The following is a 23651-nucleotide window of genomic DNA, read 5'->3' on the forward strand; positions in this document are numbered from 1 at the left end:
AGAGCTGTGGTTGTGCCATATTCTTTCAGTTTTTATTATAATGGATTTAATTGTGCTCTGGGAAATGTTCAACATTTGGGATATATTTTGTTTATAGCACAACCCTTGACTGGTCCTTTTCCAGAACTTTCTCACAGACTCGTTTTGGAAGCTCCTTGGTCTTCACGGTGTGGTCCTCCGGATATGCTCCCTGATATATTCTGGGGTTTTCCAGAAACAGGTGCACTGAATCAGAGACCATGTGACACAAGTGGACTTTATTCAACTCATTATGTGACTTGGCCAATGGTTATGGAAGTGTGTCACGGCAAAGGGGGGTGAATACTTCTGCAATCAAGACATCGGTTTTTTTATTTTCAGTTAATTCAAATTACTATTTCCCCAACATCAACATTATGTAATACTTTATGCAGGTCAGTGACAAAATCCCAAACCCATTTTTATTCCAGACTGTAACACTATAAAATGTTCAAAAGTTATTGCGGGATGGATAAATACTTATGCAATCGACTGTGTATCATTGCAGATGCTTTGGCTCTAAATATGAATCTGTTTTTATTTGCACAATATGAGGCGCAGGGCTGTCTGCTGCTGGCGGGACTCTGTGCGGGACTCTGTGCGGGAGCGGCCCAGTCCCGCACACCTGAGCGCGTCACGGCGCGGCCCGCAGCGCAGCCAGGAAGTGGACGAGCAGCTGCAGTCGGTGTGAGGAGCCGCCCGGAGAGGAAAACACTGGGATCAGGAGAGAGAAGCACAAACTGCATCCATACATGCGCACGAACAGGAGTAAAGCACGCAGGCAGCGGTGAGTACAGTGTGAGTACAGTGTGAGTACAGTGTGAGTACAGTGTGCGCGGATTACTGTCCCACGAAACTTTAGATTTCGGTTGATCTGCTTCCAGATGTGTTTGCGCCCCCACTATCCACAACACACTAAAATCGCTTGCTATGTGTGTTTAACTTGGTAGACCCTAAACCTCGAAGTACTTCATTTCTGGTTGTCGTGTTGCATTCTTTATTTGGCAGGGGGGCTGCGTGGGAGAAGTTCAGGCAGCGATTCTGCGCGGGTCTGCGCTGCTGCACCAATGGCATCGGTGCATTTCTGCAGATCTGCGCAAATCTGCGCTGATCGCGACCTCAGTTTCATGTTGGATTAGCGCGGTGGCAAAATAAAAGCAGGCGTGGACGGGATTTAATTGAACTCATTGTGCCACAAAAGTCTCGTCAGCTGGGGCCGTGTCTGTGCATGGGCAGGGTTGGTTGACACCTGCTTTGTGTGTCGCTATTTGCTGGAAAGCATGTTAGTTAACAAGGTATCATCCGAAGCAAAACAACAAGTACAGAAAAATGGAAACGTCTGTGGTCTGTACAGTATTTTAATGCGTTTTTTAATGGCATCTGTTGATGATCCTAAATACAAAATGCATGTTTTAACTACACATTGTTACCCGTCAAGTAGTTCATGCAAATACGTAGATCAATGGATACGAATACACAACATGTTTTAGTTGCAACCTGTACATAAATGCCAGCATACATTCAGCAAATGCTCATCATCTGTCCCTTTCGCAGTCGCATGGGATATTTTCAACTCAATTAAGCGATGAAAGATTGTAAAACGTCATCAGACACATTGTAACTCTCTGCCCAAACCGCTTCCTATTTCGCTTCCCTGTTTGGGTTGGTGTTCATGTGGTCGGCGGTGTTGCGGGTTGGCAGTGGCAGTTTGTTTAGAAGCAGGGAGTGGGTGGGCAGTGGGTGGGCAGTGGGTGGGCAGTGGGTGCTGTGACTGTGCCCCGTGGTCAGGGTGGGTTAGTAATAATCACGAGGTCCATTGTCATAAAACAGGCCAGTGGGAAAACCCCCGTGTGTGGAATAATAGGACACTGGGGACCGAGCGTAGGCTAACAACTCAACTGCCAGTCTTTAGGGCATGGAATAGTTAGGAATAAGCAAATGATGTGTAAATGTACATGCATGCACGCATACATGTGCTGAATACTGAACGAGCTTGAAGGACATTTGGTTTGATCCGCCTGTTACTCATCGTTCTTGTTGAGAATAGTCTGGATTGGATCCCAATTAAAAGCATGTGTGCTGAAATCCATGCGAGTAAGAAGGGAATGTCCTTATTTTCTGTCCAGCGTATTTTAAAGCGCTTCCTGCAGGATGGAACCGCCGACCGTGTCCTGTGTGTTGAGTTGAGGGTCATAAAAAAGCAGACGCTGTACTAGACCACTGCATGTTAATGAGCAAAGCCCTGACGTTCACTCACACACACTGTGTGGTTTCTTTTCCTATCTTGCCCCTTGAACACAGGCAGTTTTGTTCCAGCACATGACATTAACAGCAGCGTCTGGGTCCAGCTCCAGCTCCTGGCAGATGGTGATGAGTTTACAGCAAGTGGAGACCTCTGGGTGTTTGAATCTATAAAAGGGCTGGGAGCAGGATGTCACACAGACAGTCAGATGGCTCTTTGGGGGACCAGGCGCCCCTTCTACTGGAAAAGAAGTTTGCCTCGGAGCTGCGACTCGAGGGCATCTCTGGACCGCAGGTCACCGTGTCAGTGGCCGAGCCTTCCTCTGAGGAGGAGCCGGCCAAGATGAAGCCAATAGTTCTGAGCACCCAGAGTCAGGCTGCCATGAAACTGGGCACCCAGCAGATCATCCCCAAGAACTTGGCAGTGTCCAGCCGGAGCAAAGTCCGCCACCACACCACCGTCGTCACCCTGCCCGTGTCCCTGGAGCCCCAGGTGGACAAACGGGCCTCGGCCCCGCCGGACGGTTCCTGGGACGACTACGACAGCGACGGGGAGGGCTGCACCCTCGGCAGGAACCGCAGGAACCAGTCGTACCGCGTGGCCGTCAAGAGCCTGGACAACCTCTCCCCCACCTCCCTCACCTCCAGCCAGCTCTCCACTCTCAAACCCGTCTCTGAAGAACGAGAGCCCAGCCCTGCCCGAAATCCTGGACGCAGCAACACCGGTCGCAGCCCTGGACGCAGCCCCGGCCGGGGCAAGGTGAGGAAAACTGATTACATTTGTCCAATTTGTATAATTAGGAAGAAAATGTCAGTCTCGGTAACACCCCTGGTTTTAAGGAGGATGCGTAGATCTGTCCCCTGATAAAGCCCTTTTCCTGTTTAGGCACGAAAGTGATTTTAAATTTCACGTTTAATGTATTTGCCTTAAAAATGTATTTATTTATTTGTATTGTTAATTGGTTACTTGGTTGTTTTTTCAATGTTTGCTTTTTACCAGTTTGAGGTGCAGAATAAATTGCAAGGAGTATTTATCAATAGTTCTACACCAAATCAAAGATTCCCTTTGTTTAAAAAATCTCCACAGGGGAAAAAACAATATGAAAACATTTTCCCATCATTTTTGTTTGTCTTGAGGCGAAGAACACATTTCCCTCCCTCTGTGTGGGATCAACACCTTTATTTCACACTGCTTAATTTCCCCTGAAATCGATCTCTCGACTGTAGTGCCTCTAGGTGGATGATGGACTAGCTGATCAGTTTAGACCAGCGCGCCAAAAGTATGACACCAAGCATTGGGTGAAACGCACAAAAATAACTGGTTCCTCATAATCTGTCGTGGCATGTTGTTGCTGGTTACGCCTCTCCAAAGACTGTGCTAAAAATACCACCTTAAGCGAGATAGGAAGCTGTTGAAGAAATCAACCCATAAGCCTACAATAATATCTTTGAAAAAGTTCTATTATAGTATGAATAAAAGTTTCTAATTACAAACTGAAGCTGAGGAACAATAGGATCAGTTTTCCAGACGTGTTTTCTCTCGTTTGACACTAAACTTTTTAACTAACGAGCAGTCCTGTTGCACACTCTCGATCAGGCTTATTGTGTCGCTCTGTCACCCACACTAAACCGTAATGCATCATGAGTTCAGTGAAGCTTTTTACTGTGGAGGAAAGTGCAGGCAGCGGGTTACAGCTTGATCACTTCACAGTGGGTTTATTTATTAGTGATAAGGAGCCACTAGCTTCCCTGCTTTATTTGGCTTTTGGTCTAGTGTCAGTGCGAAGGTGTCACCATAACTCTAGGCTAGTCCTGTATTTTCTGATGCATTGTGTTGGTTTTTGGCATTATGGCCAATTTCAGCGTCAACACAGTTTTAGAGATAGCGATCTTGAATGTATGCAAATGAACCCAGTTGTGTAGAAGTGACGTTGACAATGACCACACAAGCGAAAGTAAATACGCAGCGCTACTGATTGACAGGGTTCACAGTGAGGAGGTCAAAAGCAGGTGATATGGCTCAAAAATAAATTATAGGTGATATACGGTGAATATCACAATATATAATAATTGATGTGCATCCTTTTGCTTCCACTACATTCATATAATTTAATTCACTGTGTACGTGTTGTTTTGAACCCCCCCGCATCACTGAAGATGCTGCTTCCCGTGATCCATTGAAAGGGGATCATATTTCACTGCTTTTCTTGTTCTTAAAACTATTAAACCGCTATATTGCTCAACCCTAGGCCCCGGGAAAGCCCAGTTCTTTAAACTGCTCCTAGGATGTTGTCAGACTTTGTGGACAGTCACCGTTGCCGTATCTGCATTGAAGAGCATGACCGTTCTGTGATGCTTTTATATTTCCACCAGCGGCTTCCTTCCCTTATTTTTCTCCTTTTTTGCTCTTTCGCATGCCTGCTGGCAAGCGGTTCCCTCGAAAGTCTGAACAGAGAGGCAGCCAGCTGCTCGGCGGTTAAAGGAGAGAGATTTAAAAAGCAATCAACATAAATAACCCCCATCAATACATTAATTCACTAAAAGGAAGAGCTATGATATGTAGACGAATTGTACCGGCTCCATTTGTCTCGGCAGCATGGCGCCCTTATTATTCCTGACGGGTAAACTGGTGTTGTTCTTGTCATTTATGCAGAAAAGCTTTGGGAGGAAGAGGAACGCAAAACACGGGGGTTCCTTCAAGGATGGTACGTGTTTTATTTCCCTCTGGGTCATCTGACGTGTGGGCTGTCAGAGAAGTCAGATCAGTTGAGACACAGAAACGGCAGGATCAGGATTATTCACCCAGACAGTTTCTTTGTGACTGCTCTACATATTTTAGAATAATTTAAAAGAACATCTTGGTCATCTAAATGAGAGAGAGGAAGTATTTTAAAGGGCTTCTTGAGTTGCAGCTGTATGTGAGTGACTCAGAGCCGGTCTCAGACAATTTAGCAAGATCAAAAACTGAATGTGTTTATTTTAGTAGTTATATAATTATAGATTTATTTTAATGCGATATTTTAGTCACTGTTGGTAGTGGAACTGCCTGCTGTGCTGTGCTGTGTGCCTGGGTGGCTGATTTGAATGGGAAACTGGTTCTGGAGAGGAGGTGTCAGATGTGGCAGTGAAGCGTCATCGCCCTGCGAGTAGAGCGCTGGTGCTCCCTGGGAGAGAGAAGGAGACACCCTGGGACCCTATGGAGGAGGCTTCCCCCATCGGCTGGGTTTGGCGGCGCCTCTCCGTGGCCACCAGCTCCCTGCAGCTGTCCCTGGACTTCAGGGGGGAGGAGCTCTCCGTCTCGGACACCTTCCTCGGCTCCTTTCTGACCCGCATCCTGTCCACAGAGCCCCGGCTGTACCAGGAGATCCGGGAGCGCGGCCTGCACGCCAACAACCAGGACACGGACGACGAGCTGCTGGACGACTTCGTCCAAGTGGAGCACCCCGAGCCGGACCGCGGCATCGTGGTGAAGAACTACCGGCCGGCCCACCTCTCCTGGAGCCAGCTGCCACAGGTCAGAGAGGGAGAGAGGGAGCGGGTGTGTGGGGGAATGCCGTGACTTGTGATTGTGCTAAATGTGGGGGTGGGGTGGGGAAGACCGTATAGGAGATGGGATGGCAGTGTTATAATAATGGCAGGGCAGTGACTGGAGTCAGTTTTGTGTTGTTGTACTTTCGGAGTGAGCTGTTCACATTCCTAGGAATTTATTCCAGAAATCCGCTAGTCCCCGTTTTGTGTGTGCTCACTTTAATGGTGTTTTATTTGTTTGGTTTTGAAAAGATATAATTGGTGATATAGTGTTTCTAAAACGTGTGAAGCTCTTGCTCGGCTCACAATGGACTGGCTTTAGACAGTAGTCTTTAAGTTGAATAAGGTGCAGGGTTATGCCTGGGTACAGCTTTAGCCAAGTCTTCATATGTTTGCCATGTTCTTTACTGTGTTCATAGTTGTGTTTTGCTAAGTTTGTACCTGTAATAAGAAAAGGGGGTATATTCCAGCATTTATATAATTCCAGTAGCAAATGTTTCTATGCAAATATTATAATCCTCCACATCTGCAACCCTGTGTAAGCAGACTCTCTTTGCTAGCGGTGAGTAGTACCCTGAGAGAAGTCATGTGATCAGGGACATAAATAAACAAGACCAACCTGAGTTACTACTTTTTGTGGAATTAGTGGAAATGAAACATTTAGGAGTATAGGCTGACTCTACGTTTCCATGAACAAAACCACAGGGTCATTTTCTAGTAAACTGTTCATTTAAATCTGTTGCTACATGGAATTGAATAATTAACACTGACATGAAAAATGATTACACTGATAAAAGGTTCAAATACCTGTACAGGAAGAGCAAATCAAGACTCTTCTTTACAATGAACGTTATAAACTGTATGGAAATCCGAGAACACACGAGATATGTAAACTCAGCTGTGTACTTATTAATAATGCTGTGAATCATTCAGAGTCGAGTCTGTGGCTCAGTACTTTAATTCTACATTTCTGTGACTGTAATAAAACACCTGAAACTGGTCTTGCAGGTCCAGGAGCAAGGCATCCTGCAGATGATCACGGCCGAGGAGCGGAAACGACAGGAGGTGAGACTGACCTCAATGTCCTTAAACACTGGAGCCCTGTCCTCCACACTGCCAGCGTAACCTGTAAATATCAGTAGGTCTTACGGTGTGAAAGTTTGAGATGGAGCACAGCTGAAGGAAGTGAACTGGCAGGGATACAACTGGAGGGACTGAGACACGTTTCTCTAGGCAGGACACACGCAGTGATCAGGCTGTGTACGGCACGCACATCCTGTTGTCAGGATGTTAAACGCTACCTGCCAGTTCACAGCTCGGGATGGCCATATGTGGCCTGTTGAGAAGAGGCTGAAAGCCCTTGTTTTGAGAGATCCCTGAACATAATAGTTGTGCTCTTTTGTTATGGAAATGTGGAGGTGGCCCACCCTGTATGAACTGAAAGGAGCCCCAGCCTGTCTCATTCCCCCGCCTCTGCTTATCCAGGCATCACCTTCCTGTCAGTCCCTCCCAAACACTGCAGACACCCCCCTCTGAGGCCGTGGGGCTTTATCTGACTCATCTCTGCTGGAATAGGATACTGTCCTAAAATCTGTGTTCCCAGCTTACTTCCCAGTCCCTGCTGGAAATCTCAGCCATGACTGTGACTGTTTTGCAGACTCTTTCTCGTATGCAAGGCCAAGCTACACTAAACAAATGTGTTTGTGTGCGTCCTGTAACTGACTGTGAAGTGTACTGCGTTTATATCAGTGCTGTGTATTTAATATGGCAGGATTCAGTCATTCTGCCCAGGGACGGGGGTAATACGCAGTCGTGTGTGAAATCAATTCAATGAAGGGGACTTTAAATGACTGAAATAATAGGGATGTTAAAATCTATCTACCTACTTACCGATTTACCTCCCTCAATAAATAAATACGTTTACACACGCATGTATTCCTCCTCCAGGCAATCTTTGAGATCATCACATCGGAGTACTCCTACCAACACAGCCTGAGCATCCTGGTGCGTCTGTTTAAGGGCAGCCATGAGCTGAGGAAGACCATGACGGCCACAGAGCACCACCACCTCTTCTCCAACATCTCCGAGATCCAGGCCATCAGCCAGCTGTGAGTTCTGGTTTGCTCGAGTCCTGCAAGAAGGCGTCTCCCGTCTGTCCCCTCAGGCGAGCTGCTGCATCTAGTGGAGACAGGCTTCACGCTGTTGCTCAACTGTGTGTAGTTAAGGGAGGTTTATTGTTTTCGAGAGTCCTTTAACTTGCATTGCTATTGGGAGGGGGGGTTTGCAATCCTGTTAAGCATTAAGCAGAAAACCACCAACAGAGTTCTGTCAGTTTGGAAAACCGAAGCATGGCCGCCTCTTGAATTGAAAAGTGTTAACCGAGAGTCATGACATTGTGCATGAAAAAACAACCACAAAAGGAGAAACCAAAAGTGGTTTTCAAACCAAAAGTGTTTGTGTATGGACAGTGCCAGGCTGTGGTAATTCAGGCAGGTTTGGATTCTAGGGAGACCTGTTCCTGCTGCCGTGTTTACTTTCTTCATTGCTCGCGGCACCAGGATGTGTTCCAACACGCTTGCGGAACTTGTTCCCAAGCTGCCAGGATCTGGTTCAGGTTACGGATCTCGCACATGTGCGTGTTCCTGCCTGTTTAATCTCTCACTGGGAATAGGGAAGGCCTGCTGTAACGCTGGCTCTGTGACCCTGGATTGAGTTACAGATCAAATCTAACCTATAGTTTCCTGGGCGTCCAGTTGTGTGGTGATAAATACTGCAATTGCAAAGAGGACAACAATAACTACTTTTCGTGAATGTCAATGAAAAGCACACAGAAATGGTTGAGTGAGCCATGGAACATTAACACACCAGCAAAATGCAATATACAACCTTGTTTACTATTTAATGGGAAGACTTTTATAGAATCCAGTTAACTGATGTGATAAATGAAATGGCGATGTTTTGTGTAGACCTGCTCCGTTACTCACACTGATATTACACAGGGCGTGATATTTACATGGTCTTCTATTCTTGTTCATTTGTAGCAAGCAAAGTGACAGTTCTTTTTGTTTATTTATTTATTTCCCCAAATAAGTTTGCTTCTGATGTAGAACCCAAGGGCTTTATAATGAAAAGCCTTATCTTATTATTGGCGACAGTCTTAGACTACAACTGGGGTATTTCTGGCTTCTGAGGGGACAGATTATCCACCGGAATAAAAGAGGCAGGCTCCGTAAAGCGAGCCGACGTGCACGCACAGGTATTCAATACAACCTCCGCCCGAGGTCATCCTATTCTTCCTTTATTCTGTGATCAGTGTCCCCCAGTCTTAAGCCTTTGCTACTTGCGCTCAATAGACAGGTCGGATCAAGTGCTTAAAGATATATGATTAGATGGTTCTCTGACACTCATCAGTTATTATGTCAATGAAGTTAAACCAGTATTTTATTCTGGTCAAAACTCTGCTTCCTCTGACCTACCCCACTAAGACGAATCACAATCTGCAGTAAAAGTTAACCTGTTGCTCCAAGTTAATGCCTATTACTCATAATGCGGAAAAACAATCACAAAGAAGATTTGCTTATCTATGAGTTAGCAAACGCAAATCAAATCCCTGCCAAAGAGGCGCACCCTCTACTCTCATGCCACGCCCAGCAGGGGAAACCGACGGTCCGGGCTAGAACTCCTATGCCCCCTAGTCCTACTAACAGTGTAGCAAATCAGTTTTTGACAACACCTGGCATTCAAATCCCTAGGAGGAGCTTTTTCTCTTTCTTTTTTTTAAATTGGGAATAGTTGTTTTGTTGGTTTTCAGAAATGGTCCAACTGGACTTTGCTTCTCTTAATCTCCCTTAGACATTCCACCATTTTATGGGAAAACCTGCTTTATAATCAACGGGCTTGTCTTTATTTGTCTGGCAGTGTTAAGGGCCACTTTGAAGGTGTGCCGATTTATATCGAATATGAAACTACCCTTGGCTGTAGGAGAGCCGCACCCTCACGCATTCTCTTCCTTGTCCCATGCATGACTTTGTTTCGCTTTTTCTCCAAACAAACAATCCCTATTTCAGCCTGGCCTTTGCCCATGACGAACAATATGCACAATCTGTAGTGCAGACAAGGCCAGAATTGCTCGGCATCCGTCCGGTCCAGTTAAATTGACACTGGTCTGCAGGCTGACGTCAGGTGTTTGTTCGTTGTTACCTACTGACTTACCGGTACCAGTTCTGTTTTTGCTCATTCATATAATTCCTTCTTTATCGGGCCAGCCTGTGCTCTTGATCAGATGATACATTCTCAGTTGTTACTGTCGTCTTAATTGAAGCCGTTGTTGCAGACGGGGCAGATCCCATTCCCCGCTGAACGCCAGCAGAACAGGAAATGAAGACACAAGGCCGCCCGCCAGGTTGTTGTATAACGGCGGGAGGGTTTCTATAGCTGACGCCACTGTGTACTATGGTCCTGCGGTGACTGCGTTATTGTGAGCCGCGGTGGGCTGAGTCTCACCCTGCAGATCAAGGTTTTCCCCAGCCTGTTAGATTGGAAGCTGTGTGACAGCAGAGTAGATGTCGTCTGAATTTCCCTAATGAACAGAGGGAAGAGAACTGGACTGACATGAGAAATGACTGGTCTGCATTGATCACTTGTTTGGAAACTGAAACCTTGCACTACACGACAAACATGACTTTTGAGTGCACTTCTAATACTGTATGATTATGCTTTTTATTCGATGTTCGTTATTGATTGTAATGTAGGCATGATTTGTATATAGTAATGTAGTTACCCATGTAATACATTGTATGTTAGTGAAAAACTGCCAAGTCTCTTAACCTACTAATTCCATATTAATTGGTGTACAATATAGCTCTAACCATACTTTTTTATATATATCTGGACAATTAATATATATGTTTGAGGATCTTTATTGAATTCCACACAAGAAACAAACAAAAAAATTACGGATATTAATCACAGTACCAGTTCCAGCTTAGAAGAAATCTCTTGCGCAACATGTGTGTCCATTTATATCCTGAAACACTGGGGCTGTTTCAAGTTCTGCACCACGAGTTTTACGTTCATCACAGAAGATTAAAAGGCTCAGAGCTCAGGTCAACATCTTTCTTGTACTCTGAAGTGATTGTTTGAAGAAGCAGGGGACTTTACTGGCTTGGATTTCCAATTTAAATCAGGTCATGACATTTTTATGATCTTGATGCACTTTATAAAGGTTTGACACAGTAGTCAAGGTAGTTTCAGTTCAGATCTCTACAAACACACATTGCGCACGGTGGACCCTTTGTAAGTGCTGGTGAAGTCCTGGCTGGGTAGGAGTGTTGTAGTCTCCCCTGGTCTCCCTCGGGATCCGCACAGATTCCTAAACCTGCATCTTTTTGCAGGTTCTTTGAGGATCTGGAGATGCGCCACCGGGACAACCCTTTGATCCGAAACATCAGTGACATTGTGCAGAACTACGCTGCCAACTACTTCAACCCGTACATCGTTTACTGCTCCAACGAGATGTACCAGCAGCGCACCCTGCAGAAGCTGCTGTGAGTAGAACGGGGTGGTAATCTAAATAAATTAAATAACTTGGGCAGTGATTCAGCCACAGAGAGAAAACAGTGAAGAGTTTAATGCCTTTGCAGCAGAGGCCTCCAACGACGACTTCAGAAACTATTTTCCCAAGACTGATTTGTAACACAAGTAGAGATGTTTTTAATTGAGTTAGACAGATCAGTGCTATTAAAATTGATATATTTGTCACCCATCTCCTCCTGTGGCTGTGATTCAGGTCCACCAACACTGCGTTCAAAGAGGTCCTGAAGAAGATTGAGATCAGCGAGGAGTGCGGGGGGCTGCCCATGATCTCCTTCCTCATCCTGCCCATGCAGAGAGTCACCCGTCTGCCCTTGCTGATGGACGTAAGCATCTCTTCTAGACCCGGCTCACCACACACAACAGGGTTCTGCCCGGGCCTTCTCGTGATTTCCCGAGTGCTGTAATCTGTGAGGCTTGACGTGCCGCTCTCTCTCTCCCCGCAGACCATCTGTCAGAAGACGCCCCCGGAGACGGTGGAGTACAGCGCCGCGGTGTGGGCCCTCAAAGACATCAGCAAGGTACTGTCCCGGGGGTCCGCATTCGATCAGCAGACCGCTCCTCCAGTCACCGAGGTTAGGGTGGCACTGACATCCAACGTTGTGGACCACCCTCGTTTCTTTGTCCAATACTTCACAAATGCTAATTATTGAATGCTACGGGACTCGAATGGCAGTGACGGAGAATACCTGCATAGCTGAATCAACAGCTGAGACTCGTTCTGTTCAACTGAAACCCGAAAGACGGAAACAGATAGACGCATGATCTCTGTGTTCTAGAACAGAGCCAGTACACAGGACTTCTAATTAAATCTAAGTACAGTTAAATCTTATCTAGAAATAACAACAATATGATGTATATTATAGTTTTCACAAAGGGAACACACAGGGCACAAGGGGTGGGACGTCGGGCCATAACACAGCAACACACACAATTCTTCCCAGTTTAAATTCAAAACATTCGTTGTATGGAAGCATATTGCAAACACTAATGTAATCGCACAATGCATCAATCTTTTCAGTGGATCGAGGGGGTGCAGAGTGCGCCGCCCTCCCATTTCTGTTTGTTCTTCCTCTCCTTATAGTCATTGTGTAACCACAAGGCTTTCAGTTTAAACAAATATTTAAAAGCTGACAGGGAGAGACAAAGTGCATTCATTGCCAGTCGGGGTTAAGTATTGCTTTTGCTTTACTTTGATAATCTCTGATACTTTTCCACTCAAAAGCTCTTTTTCTATCACATGCCGTTAGTAATGCAACCCATATGGAAGCAGGCATTCCACTTCAACTTTCTCTCCACATCTGGGTTAAAGGGAATAGGTTGTTTTTTGTATTTGATACAGCTGTTTGGATTAGCTTAATTTCTCTTTTGGAAATCAATCTGTCAATTTTTAATGCAAAACACGTTTGAGGGAAAAAGTACAATTACTTCGGGTAATATAAAACCACAGAGAAACCACATTCAACATGTGCTGCTGACGAGTTCTAAAATGCCAAAATATACATCCACAAATGTCCGGTATACACAGGCTGCCTTTTGGTCCAGGTTAACCTCCGAGTTTGTGCTTCCATTCCAGTGTTGTGCTGACTGCAGTCGTGCTGTCATTGTGTTTGTGTTTTAGCTGGTAAAAAAGTGCAATGACGGAGCCAAAAGGATGGAGAGAACAGAACAGATGTACACCATACAGAATCAGATGGAGTTTGGCAAGATTAAGGTATTCTATTGATATCCAGGTGCAGAAATAGAATCGGCCCTGAAAAATAAGTGTGTTGCCTTAACATACATCAGCATACAGTACTGCTAGCGGCCACCAGTAGTGTTTTGAAGTGGGGATATGTATTTTTTTTTTTTTGTTAACCGACTGTGGAAGTCATCAAATCAAATTCCACAGCGGTATTCCCATTCAGCAAGTCGAGTCTCCTTCAGGCCCCTTCAGTCTCTGCTATCCCAGCTCACCCTGCTCTGTCCCCCCCCAGCCCTTTCCTCTCATCTCGGCCTCGCGCTGGCTGCTGAAGCGCGGAGAGCTGGCCGTCTGCACCGAGGAGCCCAGCATCTTCAGGAAAGCGTTCAGCAACAAGAGCTACTACCTGTTCCTCTTCAACGACGTCCTCATCATCACCAGGAAGAAGAGGTCAGTGCCCGGTCCGTGGTTATCCTGCATGTTATTAGGTAGAGCCACGTCGGGGAAATTGCGTGGTTGTGCGCACTGGATTCATTGTTACGCATTCATGTGTTTGTCTCTGATGGATGAGGCTCTCATGAATGAAAAAGTCAGATGGGTACTGTTGCTGTGGAGATCGCTGTAATGAGGAAGTGCTTAAAATAAGATGGAATTTTGCAATTTCCATTTTCATATTAACGATGTTGTGTGGATGTGAATCACAGAACCCACCCCAGTACAGATAGGGAACTGTTTAAATAGAGTATTCATGATGAGGGCAGGGCTGGAGCGCCATACAATTTCACATTGTATTGTAACGGAACGGTTCTAGACTTAAACTAAATAGTCCCAGTGTGTTTCGGCAGGCTTGGACAGGACATTGAGTACAAGGCATGTAAGGTCATTGTGTGCTGAAGCGGCTCTCTATTCTCCACAACAGCTGTCAACTGCACAACCAGTTCCAAATGGAAATAGACATTTTCAAAAGCGTTATACATGGACACAAGTGACAAATAAAAGGAAAACCAACATAAAGTGTCTCAGTGAGGTGTTGGGCACCACGAGCCACCAGAACAGCTTCAATGCTCTTGGCACAGATTGTACGAGTCTCTGGACTCTACTGGAAGGATGAACACCATTCTTCCAAAGATATTCCCTAATTTGTTGTGTTGATGATGGTGGTGGAGAGCGCTGTCTAACACGTCGGTCCACAATCTCCCATAGGTGTTCAACTGGGTTGAGATCTGGTGACTGTGAAGGCCACAGCATATGATTCACATAAATTTCATACTCATCAAACCATTCAGTGACCCTCGTGCCCTGTGGATGGGGGCATTGTCATCCTGGAAGAGATCACTCTCAACAGGATAGAAATGTGTCACCACAGGATAAAGGTGATCACTCAGAATAACTCTGTCATGATTTGCAGTGACCCTTCCCTCTAAGGGGACAAGTGGAACCAAACCATGTCAGGAAAATGCCCCCCACAGCACAACAGAGCCTCCGGACCCCCTCACTGTAGGGGTCCAGCAGTCAGGCTTGTACTGTTCTCTTGGTGTCCCACACATGCACTCGCCCACTTGTCCAGAACACGAGCCAGTCGAGCGTCTGTGTGACTGAAGCTCCTGCCATCCGTGCCCCAATAATGACCCCTCTTTCAAAGTCACTGAGATCCTTTCCTCTTGCCATCTTGATGCAAAATCGAGGTCAACTGGGCTGCTCAGCATTTGTATACACGCCACAGAGCAGGATAGGGTGTTAATTGCTTAATTGTATCATGCAGTACACCTGTTTGGAGGCATCTGCATTCGTTATGTTCCTTCACTCATTTATTCAGGTTTTTCCTTTAATTTGTCACCCATCTGTGTGTGTGTGTGTGTGTGTGTGTATATATATATATTGAGACCACTTAACATTGATCTCTTAATTATTTCCCAGAGCTGTATATATCGATCCCCTGGATGGTAGATGAAGGCCTCTCTAAGATGCTATCACTAGTTTTAATCTATAGCTTTTCTTCTCACTCTAACCATTTTTGTATTATTCTTTTTTACTATACATCTTTCTGAAGAGAAATGTTATTCTGCCTTTTTGCTTGTTGTTTTTGAGGGCGTTTGAAATTAATTTCCCTCCTCCCAGCGCAGCCTCCTCAACAGCACTGCTCCGCGCATTGGGAGCTTGTGTTCTCGTTTTGTTTACAATCCCCGGCCCGCCATGAGAGGTCGTGACCCCGCATTCCAGGCCGTGTGCTGAGGACATGACAAGAAGCATGAGCGGAGTAACAAGTGAGCAGGGAGCGAGTGGAGCCCTTCACTGTCAGCACAGAGAGCGTCAAAGAGCCGCCGTGACTGACGTTCCTACATTACAGCGATTGCTTTTACAGCGCGCTTGTTTAGGGACGCGTGAAGTTCTTGCTGATCTGTTGAAAAGTCGGCCGTGTCTTCTCTGTGTTTAAAGGCCGGAACAGGGAGATCTGATTTCGGTGTTGTTGTTCCTCTAAGGCGTATATTATTCCAGTGGATGCACTCACAACATTTTTCGGTCCAGGTTGCCCGTTATCTGGGCTTTAAAACACAATACACCTTCCTTTTCCATTGGAGCAGGCTTACATATTTCTGTGTATCATCTCAGCAGCAATAATGTCACTTTCTCTAAGGAGGGGAGGGTCTGATCGCAGTGTCGTTCAAACTTCTGAAGATCCTGTGGTTGGGGGATTCTAATTTTTAGGTGGATGATTTAATATTAATTAATTCAGCTTTATAGCCGTGTAGTTACATAACAAGTCCTTAAAACTGGTCCTCAAGGATCTGAATTGTATGTGGTTTTGTTCATCATACAACACTCCACAATTTCATACCGGGTGACTGTGCACCCGTCTCTGCGCAGCGAGGAGAGCTACGTGGTGATGGAGTACGCCAGACTGCCGCACGTGGACGTGGAGGTGCTGGAGAAGAACGAGGGCCAGATGTCCCCCCCGACCAAACCGATGGGCGGCTCCAGCCCGTACCTGCTGAAGGTGCTGCTGAAGAGGACTAGCGACGGCCGCCAAGATCAGTTCATCCTGGCCTCCGAATCCCAGTCAGTTCCCCCGCCTCTGTCTCTCTCTCTCACTTCTCGTCATCAAAAGCAACGAGGTTAAGTGGGCGTGCCTGTGTCAGCGCTCTGTCATTCCCTCAGCACTGCCACCCCCTGAACCTTTAGCCAACCGCAGACATCGGCATGTAGTCAGAGGTTTGTTTTATCTGCCATGTGATAAGCAGGTCCCCCAGCTGGTGTGTGTAGGTGTGGCTATCTGTCACATATCACCGCTGACACACACAAACAAACAAAAGGATCAGTCGGTGTAAGTGCCCTAGATTGTACTTCATATGACTGTACAGTGTTATCAGTGCACGATATAACCAGTATAACCTGCTTCTTCTGGCCACCGCAAAGGTGTCCTTGATTTCAAAGCCCCGGGTGATCGGTAGCATCTTGTTTAGAATGATGTAAATGCTTGGATCATAGAAGCCCTTCAATTGAATATTACAGCTCCCAGTTCAGAGTGATAGAAAATGGCCTGCATGCAAATGAGCCATGCGGTTTGATTTTGGCTCCCTCTGGTGGTGGCAGTCCTCACCAGTTTGATATGTGTATTTAGGTCTAATTTAACAAAATACTTAAATGGAATAAAGGATACACAACAGATTCCCTGGAATATCAGTGTATTTAGAAACTATGCCACTAAGGAGGGGCTCTTTGACATGTCCCTCTGTCTCTGTCAGGATTGACCGCGCTCGCTGGGTGACTGCACTGAGCCAACACAAGCAGACGAAAAATAACATTAATAAAGAAGGTATTATTTATTAAACTTTTTCTCGCAAACCCATAATTATATGACAACTGTAGTATATTACATATGACAGTGCTGAGACTGTTAATATTGTTAATTAAAGCCTTCGTGGAAGATTAGGGTTCAGTACTTCTAGTCAATGATATATTACCAACGATGACTGTAATATATGATAGTGGATGTCACAGTCATACCAGTTGATATCTAGCATGTTATTACCATTATTATAAACTGCAGGATTACTCTTGTAACAAATACTTGGGTGTGAAGTTATCTTTACCTTCGGCAATGGAGTTGTGGTCATGTTGCACTGCTCTGTTAGTCTTGGCAAAAGGGCTGCAGCCGTCGGATTGCTAAACTGCGGTGTGTGTGTGTGTGTTTCAGACCTGTCCCAGTACGAAGTGACTAAGGCCTACATGCCCAAGGAGCCGGACGAGCTGGGACTACAGCAGGCCGACGTGGTGATCGTCATGCAGAAAGAGGATGGTGAGAGCGGGGCGGGGGTGGGAAGAGTACAGGGGGCAGGAGAAGAGGGGGTTGAAAACAGGAAAAGGGAGAAAAGATTAGGTAGGGTGGCAGTGGGATTTGGGGAGGAAATGGTGGCAACTGGAGTAGACGGTGTATTCTCACTCTCTCTCTCTCTCTGCTTCCATGTGCTGGCAGGCTGGTACTTTGGCGAGAGGCTGCGGGATGGTCAGAGTGGGTGGTTCCCTGCCGGCTGTGCCAGCGAGATCACCAACCGCGTGGCTGTGGAGCAGAACGTGCGGCGCATGGAGAGACTGCGCAAAGAAACCAACGTGTGAGAGGCCCGGCCCGGACCGGCCCCGATGTCCTGGGGCAGCAGTCAGCCTGCACAGTGTGACCCGGTACTGTAATTGAGCAGCAGTCCGGAGTGGCGGTCGTGGCTTCAATCCCAGGTGGGGGGCACTGCTGTCGTACCCTTGAGCAAGAAAGCTCCAGTAAAAACCCAGCTGTATAAATGGGTAATTGTATGTAAAAAAATAATGATATATTGTAACATTTGTAAGTCACCCTGAATAAGGGCGTCTACTAAGAAATGTAATCAATACATATGTGCCCTCAGCCCAAATGGATCTGACCAGGAATAGGCAGAAGGCCTTTCTTTATGGGTGGCGTGACCTGTCAGTGGTCAGTGCAGTGCTTTCCCACTCCGTCACTGCGTAGGGGTGGCCATCCACAGGACAATGTCCTTAATGTTGAAAATGCCAGTGTGCTCTTTGATATGATATATTTTTCTTTTGAATAGAAGTTTAAATATCAGCTACTTTGCAGGTGATCGTGTCTGTGTGCGCTGGAATGTACAGAAAACAGTATCAACATTTTTTGTTTAATGCATAATGAGACACCGGAGTCTTGTGGTTGATCGTTGTGTGACCGTCTGTGAAGCTGTGCTGTGCTGGGGAGTCGAGATGGGGCTATACGATGGGGGGGCAGTGTGGCGGCACTGACACTAACATAGCGCCGCCGGGGTCACTAAGGTATTGTTATGCATTTCCACTCTGCACAAAAGGATGTTTCTTAAACTGCGACACAGCAGTAGTGATCTGTGAAATATTAAAACCTAAGCCCTGGCATTTGAAAAGCAACAGCAGTACTCAAAACGGCAATGCTGAAGGAAGGCTTTGGTGACAGAATTGGCACTACCACTGGCGGTGATGTAGTACACGTGAAACGCACTGCGCTGTGGCTAACGGGGATCGTCTGAATTGCCACGACTTCCCTCAGGCAAAACACGTTGTATTTTCACTGATTGTTTTTGTCCCAACCTTGCCTTGAAATTGTAACCTTGTATCATCCACAGGTCTGTGTAGGAACTACTTCTATATCATGTTAAATGTGTGTTGGTCATTTAATGTGTAAATATGTACAGAATAAAATAGTTTATGCCACGTATATATTTTTTAAAAAGCAAAGCCTGCCATTTATTTTAAGCCAGTTTTAAGTTTTTTTCCTAGAATCCACAAAATGGCAGTTATTTAAAATGTATCCTAGGGGGAAATATGTATAATCAGAACTGGAGCTAAGGGTTTGTATATTGAAATCCCCACAAAGTGTCTTTACTACAATAGTTATTTGTTTTATATAAAGGGATAAATGGCAGGAAACTGATTTTTTTGTGTTGGTGCAAAAGGGTTCAAGGGGAATTTCACAAATGTCTCATTGTGTAAAGTATGTGAGAGTATTTTTGTCAAGATGTTGTTCTGAATAAAACTGTTGAACTAAAAAATACATTGTTAATCTAGTGGAATGGGGTGATTTTCCAGGTGGCTCATTTGCATAGGGGGTGTGGTCTGTCCTCCTGCAAGGGTTAGGTGCAGGTCAGTGGGCGGGGCCAGATGAAGTAAGAAGACACCAGCGCCCTGTATCTAATCAGTGCCTTTGTAATAGTCATCACTGACATACTCTACAATCAGCTCTTCAGCACATTCCCACAGCCGTTTCTTTCCTAACCATGATAGTCTTTATGAGCGGCATACCAAACGTGAACTAAATTATTCAAATCTTGAAAACCTACACTACCTAGACCTTCTCATGAATATGTATGTTACATTATTAGCATTTAAGTATCTAAATTCTGTATTAATATATCCTCATCCTCATGCATACCCACACTGTGAATTTCTCATCACCTTCTGCCTCCTCCTAACGCACCCGTCTGCTCACACTGGTCTTGTAGCCCAAGCAAATACATACATAAAAAGCTGAATCCTCAATGAAATATTTACAATTGCATTTCAAAAGGAAAGCAAAGAGGACAGGAGCAGAGATTTCCATCGGGCAGCCAACATAGCTCATCCTACGTGGTAGCTGTTGTCCTTCAATAACCAGGGACTCAAGAAAAGGATGAGGCTATACTTAACATTTCACAGTTCAGGGAAAGGTTACCAATGCATTTTCCTCTGTTCCGAAGGACCTGTCATTCTGCAATAAAGAAGACCAGTAAACGTCTGTGGTCAATTCAGTTCGTGGACCCCCCCGGCCCCCAACCCTGGTGACAAAACATGTCCACTCATCTCTGCATTCCTGTAATAGAAAATTACTCTATTTACCAGAATATAAAGACATAAAAAAAAACAGTTATAAGTTGTTGGTTTTAGGGGATAAATCTTAACCCACCATTACATATAACCCTAATACCACCACTAACTTATCCTCTCCCATATGCCATCCTAATGGGACGGATGCATTGCAAATAAGGCTTACCAATCAGAAATTAAATAGTTAATGAAAATCATTACACAAAATATAAATGATATATCAAGCACACAGATAATCTAATCTAATTAGGAATAGAAAGCATGTACCAGAACTATGAATGGCTGAATTGAAATTAAAAAAAGTGGAAAATATAAGAGAAAATAAATAATTATTGAAACAAATGCATAATCATCCAATGGACTACGGAATAAATGTGTATTTGTTTCTCTTAGCAGGGGATTTAACAACATTCACCTTGTTTTTGATGGAAATGGATATGGAACCAAACAATTAAATACAGTTCCCTTAAACACCTAGTTTAAATAAATAAAGATTCCCAGCCAAAGGTTTACTGACACTCCAAAGTCAGAGCTGTTAAAACAATCAAACCTTACCATGTCAGCTGGAAGCCAACAGTGAAAATCTTCCCAAAGCAGGAGGCACTGAGAGCAGCTCTATAAATAACAACAAAGAGAAACAAAATCAGAGATTCATTAACTCAGCCAGACAAGTGCTAATACATTATTAATTACCTATAGACCACCTGCGCTAATAAACCCCTAGATATTATTCACTCCACTTCTAAACTAGAAAACTCCACTTTAACTGATGGGTTTAAAACTGATTGGTTTAAAACTGATTATGCACGACTGTAAAACCCAAATCATTTCTTTCCCCCTCATAGTCATATAGTATAAAAACTATGCCTCTGACCCAGTCTAAAACAATGAGCTTTTCCACACAATAGGGTTTGTATATAAGCAAATAGACAGCATATTATGATAAACAGTGCAAACTAATTCATGGGATTGATTAAGCCAACCCATATCTACACAGGAATTAAAATCTCCATTACGCATCCTTTTGGAGCCGTGCCAGCCGTTCTAATAAGTGCATTCAATATCAAAAGGGTTCAGATGAGCTCTATGGCAGTTCAAGTTCATAGGCTTCAATTCTCATCCTTTCCCAAGTGAACAGGCAAGTACCACTTTGTGGACTGTGACTTCCCTGACAGATGAGTCTGAGAGGAAATGGGTTATTCATGGGAGTAGTGGGAAAGAAAATGCCTGCGATGTATGTATGTATTTTAGAATGCAATATGCTTGTCTGAGTATTTCACAATATTTCTGTTTTTTTACTAAACTTAAATATTAGTCATTATTAATAATTAATTATACTTTGTTTAACTGAACAGAATATTTAAAAGTAATTGTATCACAAACCTACAGTAGTTCAATGCTGGGGAACTATTTCTGGAACTGGTGTCCATGTTGGTTCTATTTGAATTATTAATGATAGATGTTAGCGTTCCAAGGCTTAATTTATAAAGTTTCAAAGAAAGGTCCAATTGGTAGCAGTAAGGGTTCCCATCAAACCTACAGTAGTTTTATGCTGTTGAGAAATTTGTGGAACTGGGAATAGACAGCCAAACTGGTCCACCCCATGCCACAAGTTGGTGTCTAAGATTGAGTTGTTAGCTTTCCAATGGATGCTTTCTAATATTTAAAAAAGTCCCCACAAACACGTTAGGTCCTATTGATAGTAGAAAGGGTCAGCTTCTAAAGTAAAATAGTGTTATGCTGGGGAACTAGTTATGGCACTGGAAATATACACCCAAACTGTTGTCTCCTATGCCACAATTTTGTGTCTTAAATTGCATTGGAGGGTTCTCTGCCTCTTCCTCTACAAGGTAGTTTCAAGTAACATACCCCTGAAAGTATGCAGAAGACCCCCCCCCGGCCACAAACTAGATGAGGAGAACTGAACTGAAATGTGTATGAAAGGGAATTACTGATGTCCAAATTACTGAAACGTATGCCTCTAAGGAACGCCAATATGTCTTATTAATCAACCAAATAGTGTAAACTATCCTGGGTGCATGTTTCCACTTCCAGAAATAGCTCCCCAGCACAAAACGACTACCTTAAAAAGGGCTGAGCTGATCTGGGGGAGCTGACATTTCATGGGATAAATAATACCCTTTAATACCTACAATTCAGTTCAATACAGCTGTAGTCTCTCCAGCTTCATGATAACCTTCTCTTCATCTCGTTCGTGGCCTGGGGGGTCATCAGCATACTTTCATGGTATGCTATACCCCAAAGCAATTTAAGACACAAAACTGAGGCAGAGGGGACACCAGTTTGGGTGTATATTTCCAGTGCCATAACTAGTTCCCCAGTATAACACTATTTTACTTTAGATGGGGACCCTTTCTACTATCAATAGGACCTACAATTATTCTGGGAACTTCATTTTAACATCATCAAGCCTTGGAAAGATAATCTCTCTCATTAGAGCAAATGGAACCAACAGGGACACCAGTTTGGTGTCAATTCCCAGTTTCACAAATACTTATAGTCCCCCAGCTTGAAACTACTGTAGCACCACTGTACCTTAGTGCTACTATTAGCTTAACAAATTGTAGCACATATGTATACATTATGACTATTAAAGTTAATCATTAATATTATTTAAATAATGTATTACAATGTTTGCAATTAAAACACAAGTTGCTGAAAAGGCCAGAATAAGTATTTGTCTGTTTTGGAGACACTTACCCAGGTTGCAGTTGTCCAGGTTTCGTCGTGGTGAGGTGATAAAAGCACGTTTTATCAATAAAAACAGCTTTGCTGCCGCTGCCACTGAACAGTTTGAAACACAAGCATTATGAGCCACGACTGTCGCTTCTGCACCTGCAGGGCGCCGAGCGGAAGGGGCGGGGCCAGGTAGGAAGAGGCGTGCGCGTCATTGGCTGCGTTCGTGTTGCGCAATATCCGCCCTTCTGCTCCACCAATGGGATCGCTGGGATGGTGCAGATCTGCGCAGAACTGCGGAAACCTGCGCTACACGATAGCGAGTGCTTGGCTGTCTGCTCGAAAACAGGTTTAAAGTTGACTCCCTGCTGTAGAATATCATAATAATAATCAAATAAGTAAATGCAAATGTTTCTGTGTAGAAGTGAACGTTTTGCGTCCTGTTTGCCGGGCCGGGTACACCTGCATCACAGACCACGCCCCTTTCCTCACCTGCAGCGCCGTACGCAATGGTTGAGTGACGTACAATGCAACCAATGACGCGTCTCGTTTTGAACATAATTGCACACCTATCCTCTCCATCCGAATTGTGATCAAAGCTGCAGTCACTAGCCTACTGCAAAAAGTAACGTTTATTTTTAATTATACATGCATCTCCAAGACGCCAACATTCAAACAAATAAATGCATTCCTAAATATAGATATGCCAAAATCTGTATTGCATATTTTCTTTCATTTAGATCTACAAATTATTATTATTATTATTATTATTATTATTATTATTATTATTATTATTATTATTATAAATGTATGGAGTGAAACCAAAGAAACTCCTGCAAGAAATAGAAGATAATAAACTTGAAATCAGATACCATAGGTGCCCATTTGAAGTTGCTTAGGAGGCTAAAGTGTGTTACTAAATCTGCAGGATGCATATGTCAGAGAGAATATGTTTTATATGATAGTTGCATCTTCTTGTAACACAATTCATGATTGTAACCCTTGAACACCAGTTTTCTATTTT

General features: G+C 44.4%; 1 protein-coding gene and 1 long non-coding RNA gene across 4 annotated transcripts; one reads left to right on the forward strand and one right to left on the reverse strand.

Moving 5' to 3' along the window:
• The first annotated feature begins 605 nt into the window (after positions 1-605).
• arhgef16 (Rho guanine nucleotide exchange factor (GEF) 16) lies at positions 606-19121 on the forward strand. Of its 3 annotated transcripts, none has more exons than XM_066690594.1 (15): positions 606-816; positions 2324-3019; positions 4913-4964; positions 5604-5773; positions 6796-6852; positions 7735-7895; positions 11181-11333; positions 11576-11705; positions 11826-11900; positions 13001-13093; positions 13356-13510; positions 15926-16117; positions 16804-16874; positions 17256-17357; positions 17535-19121. In XM_066690594.1, exons 2-15 carry the CDS (start codon positions 2450-2452, stop codon positions 17672-17674), a joined length of 2121 nt encoding a protein of 706 aa, XP_066546691.1. In that variant the 5' UTR covers positions 606-816; positions 2324-2449; the 3' UTR covers positions 17675-19121. The 3 variants fall into 3 exon arrangements, with proteins under 3 accessions (XP_066546691.1, XP_066546689.1, XP_066546690.1); XM_066690592.1 differs by having other exon boundaries at positions 606-805; positions 2320-3019; XM_066690593.1 differs by having other exon boundaries at positions 606-805.
• LOC136713491 (uncharacterized) lies at positions 18873-22793 on the reverse strand. The gene is made up of 3 exons (XR_010804957.1): positions 22652-22793; positions 20486-20545; positions 18873-19916 (listed from the first exon to the last, which is right to left on the reverse strand). It is a non-coding gene; the product is annotated as an uncharacterized LOC136713491 (long non-coding RNA).
• Between the last annotated feature and the right edge of the window lie 858 nt (positions 22794-23651).

The sequence above is a fragment of the Amia ocellicauda genome, chromosome 18 (assembly GCF_036373705.1).
Source record: "Amia ocellicauda isolate fAmiCal2 chromosome 18, fAmiCal2.hap1, whole genome shotgun sequence".
NCBI lineage: Eukaryota > Metazoa > Chordata > Actinopteri > Amiiformes > Amiidae > Amia > Amia ocellicauda.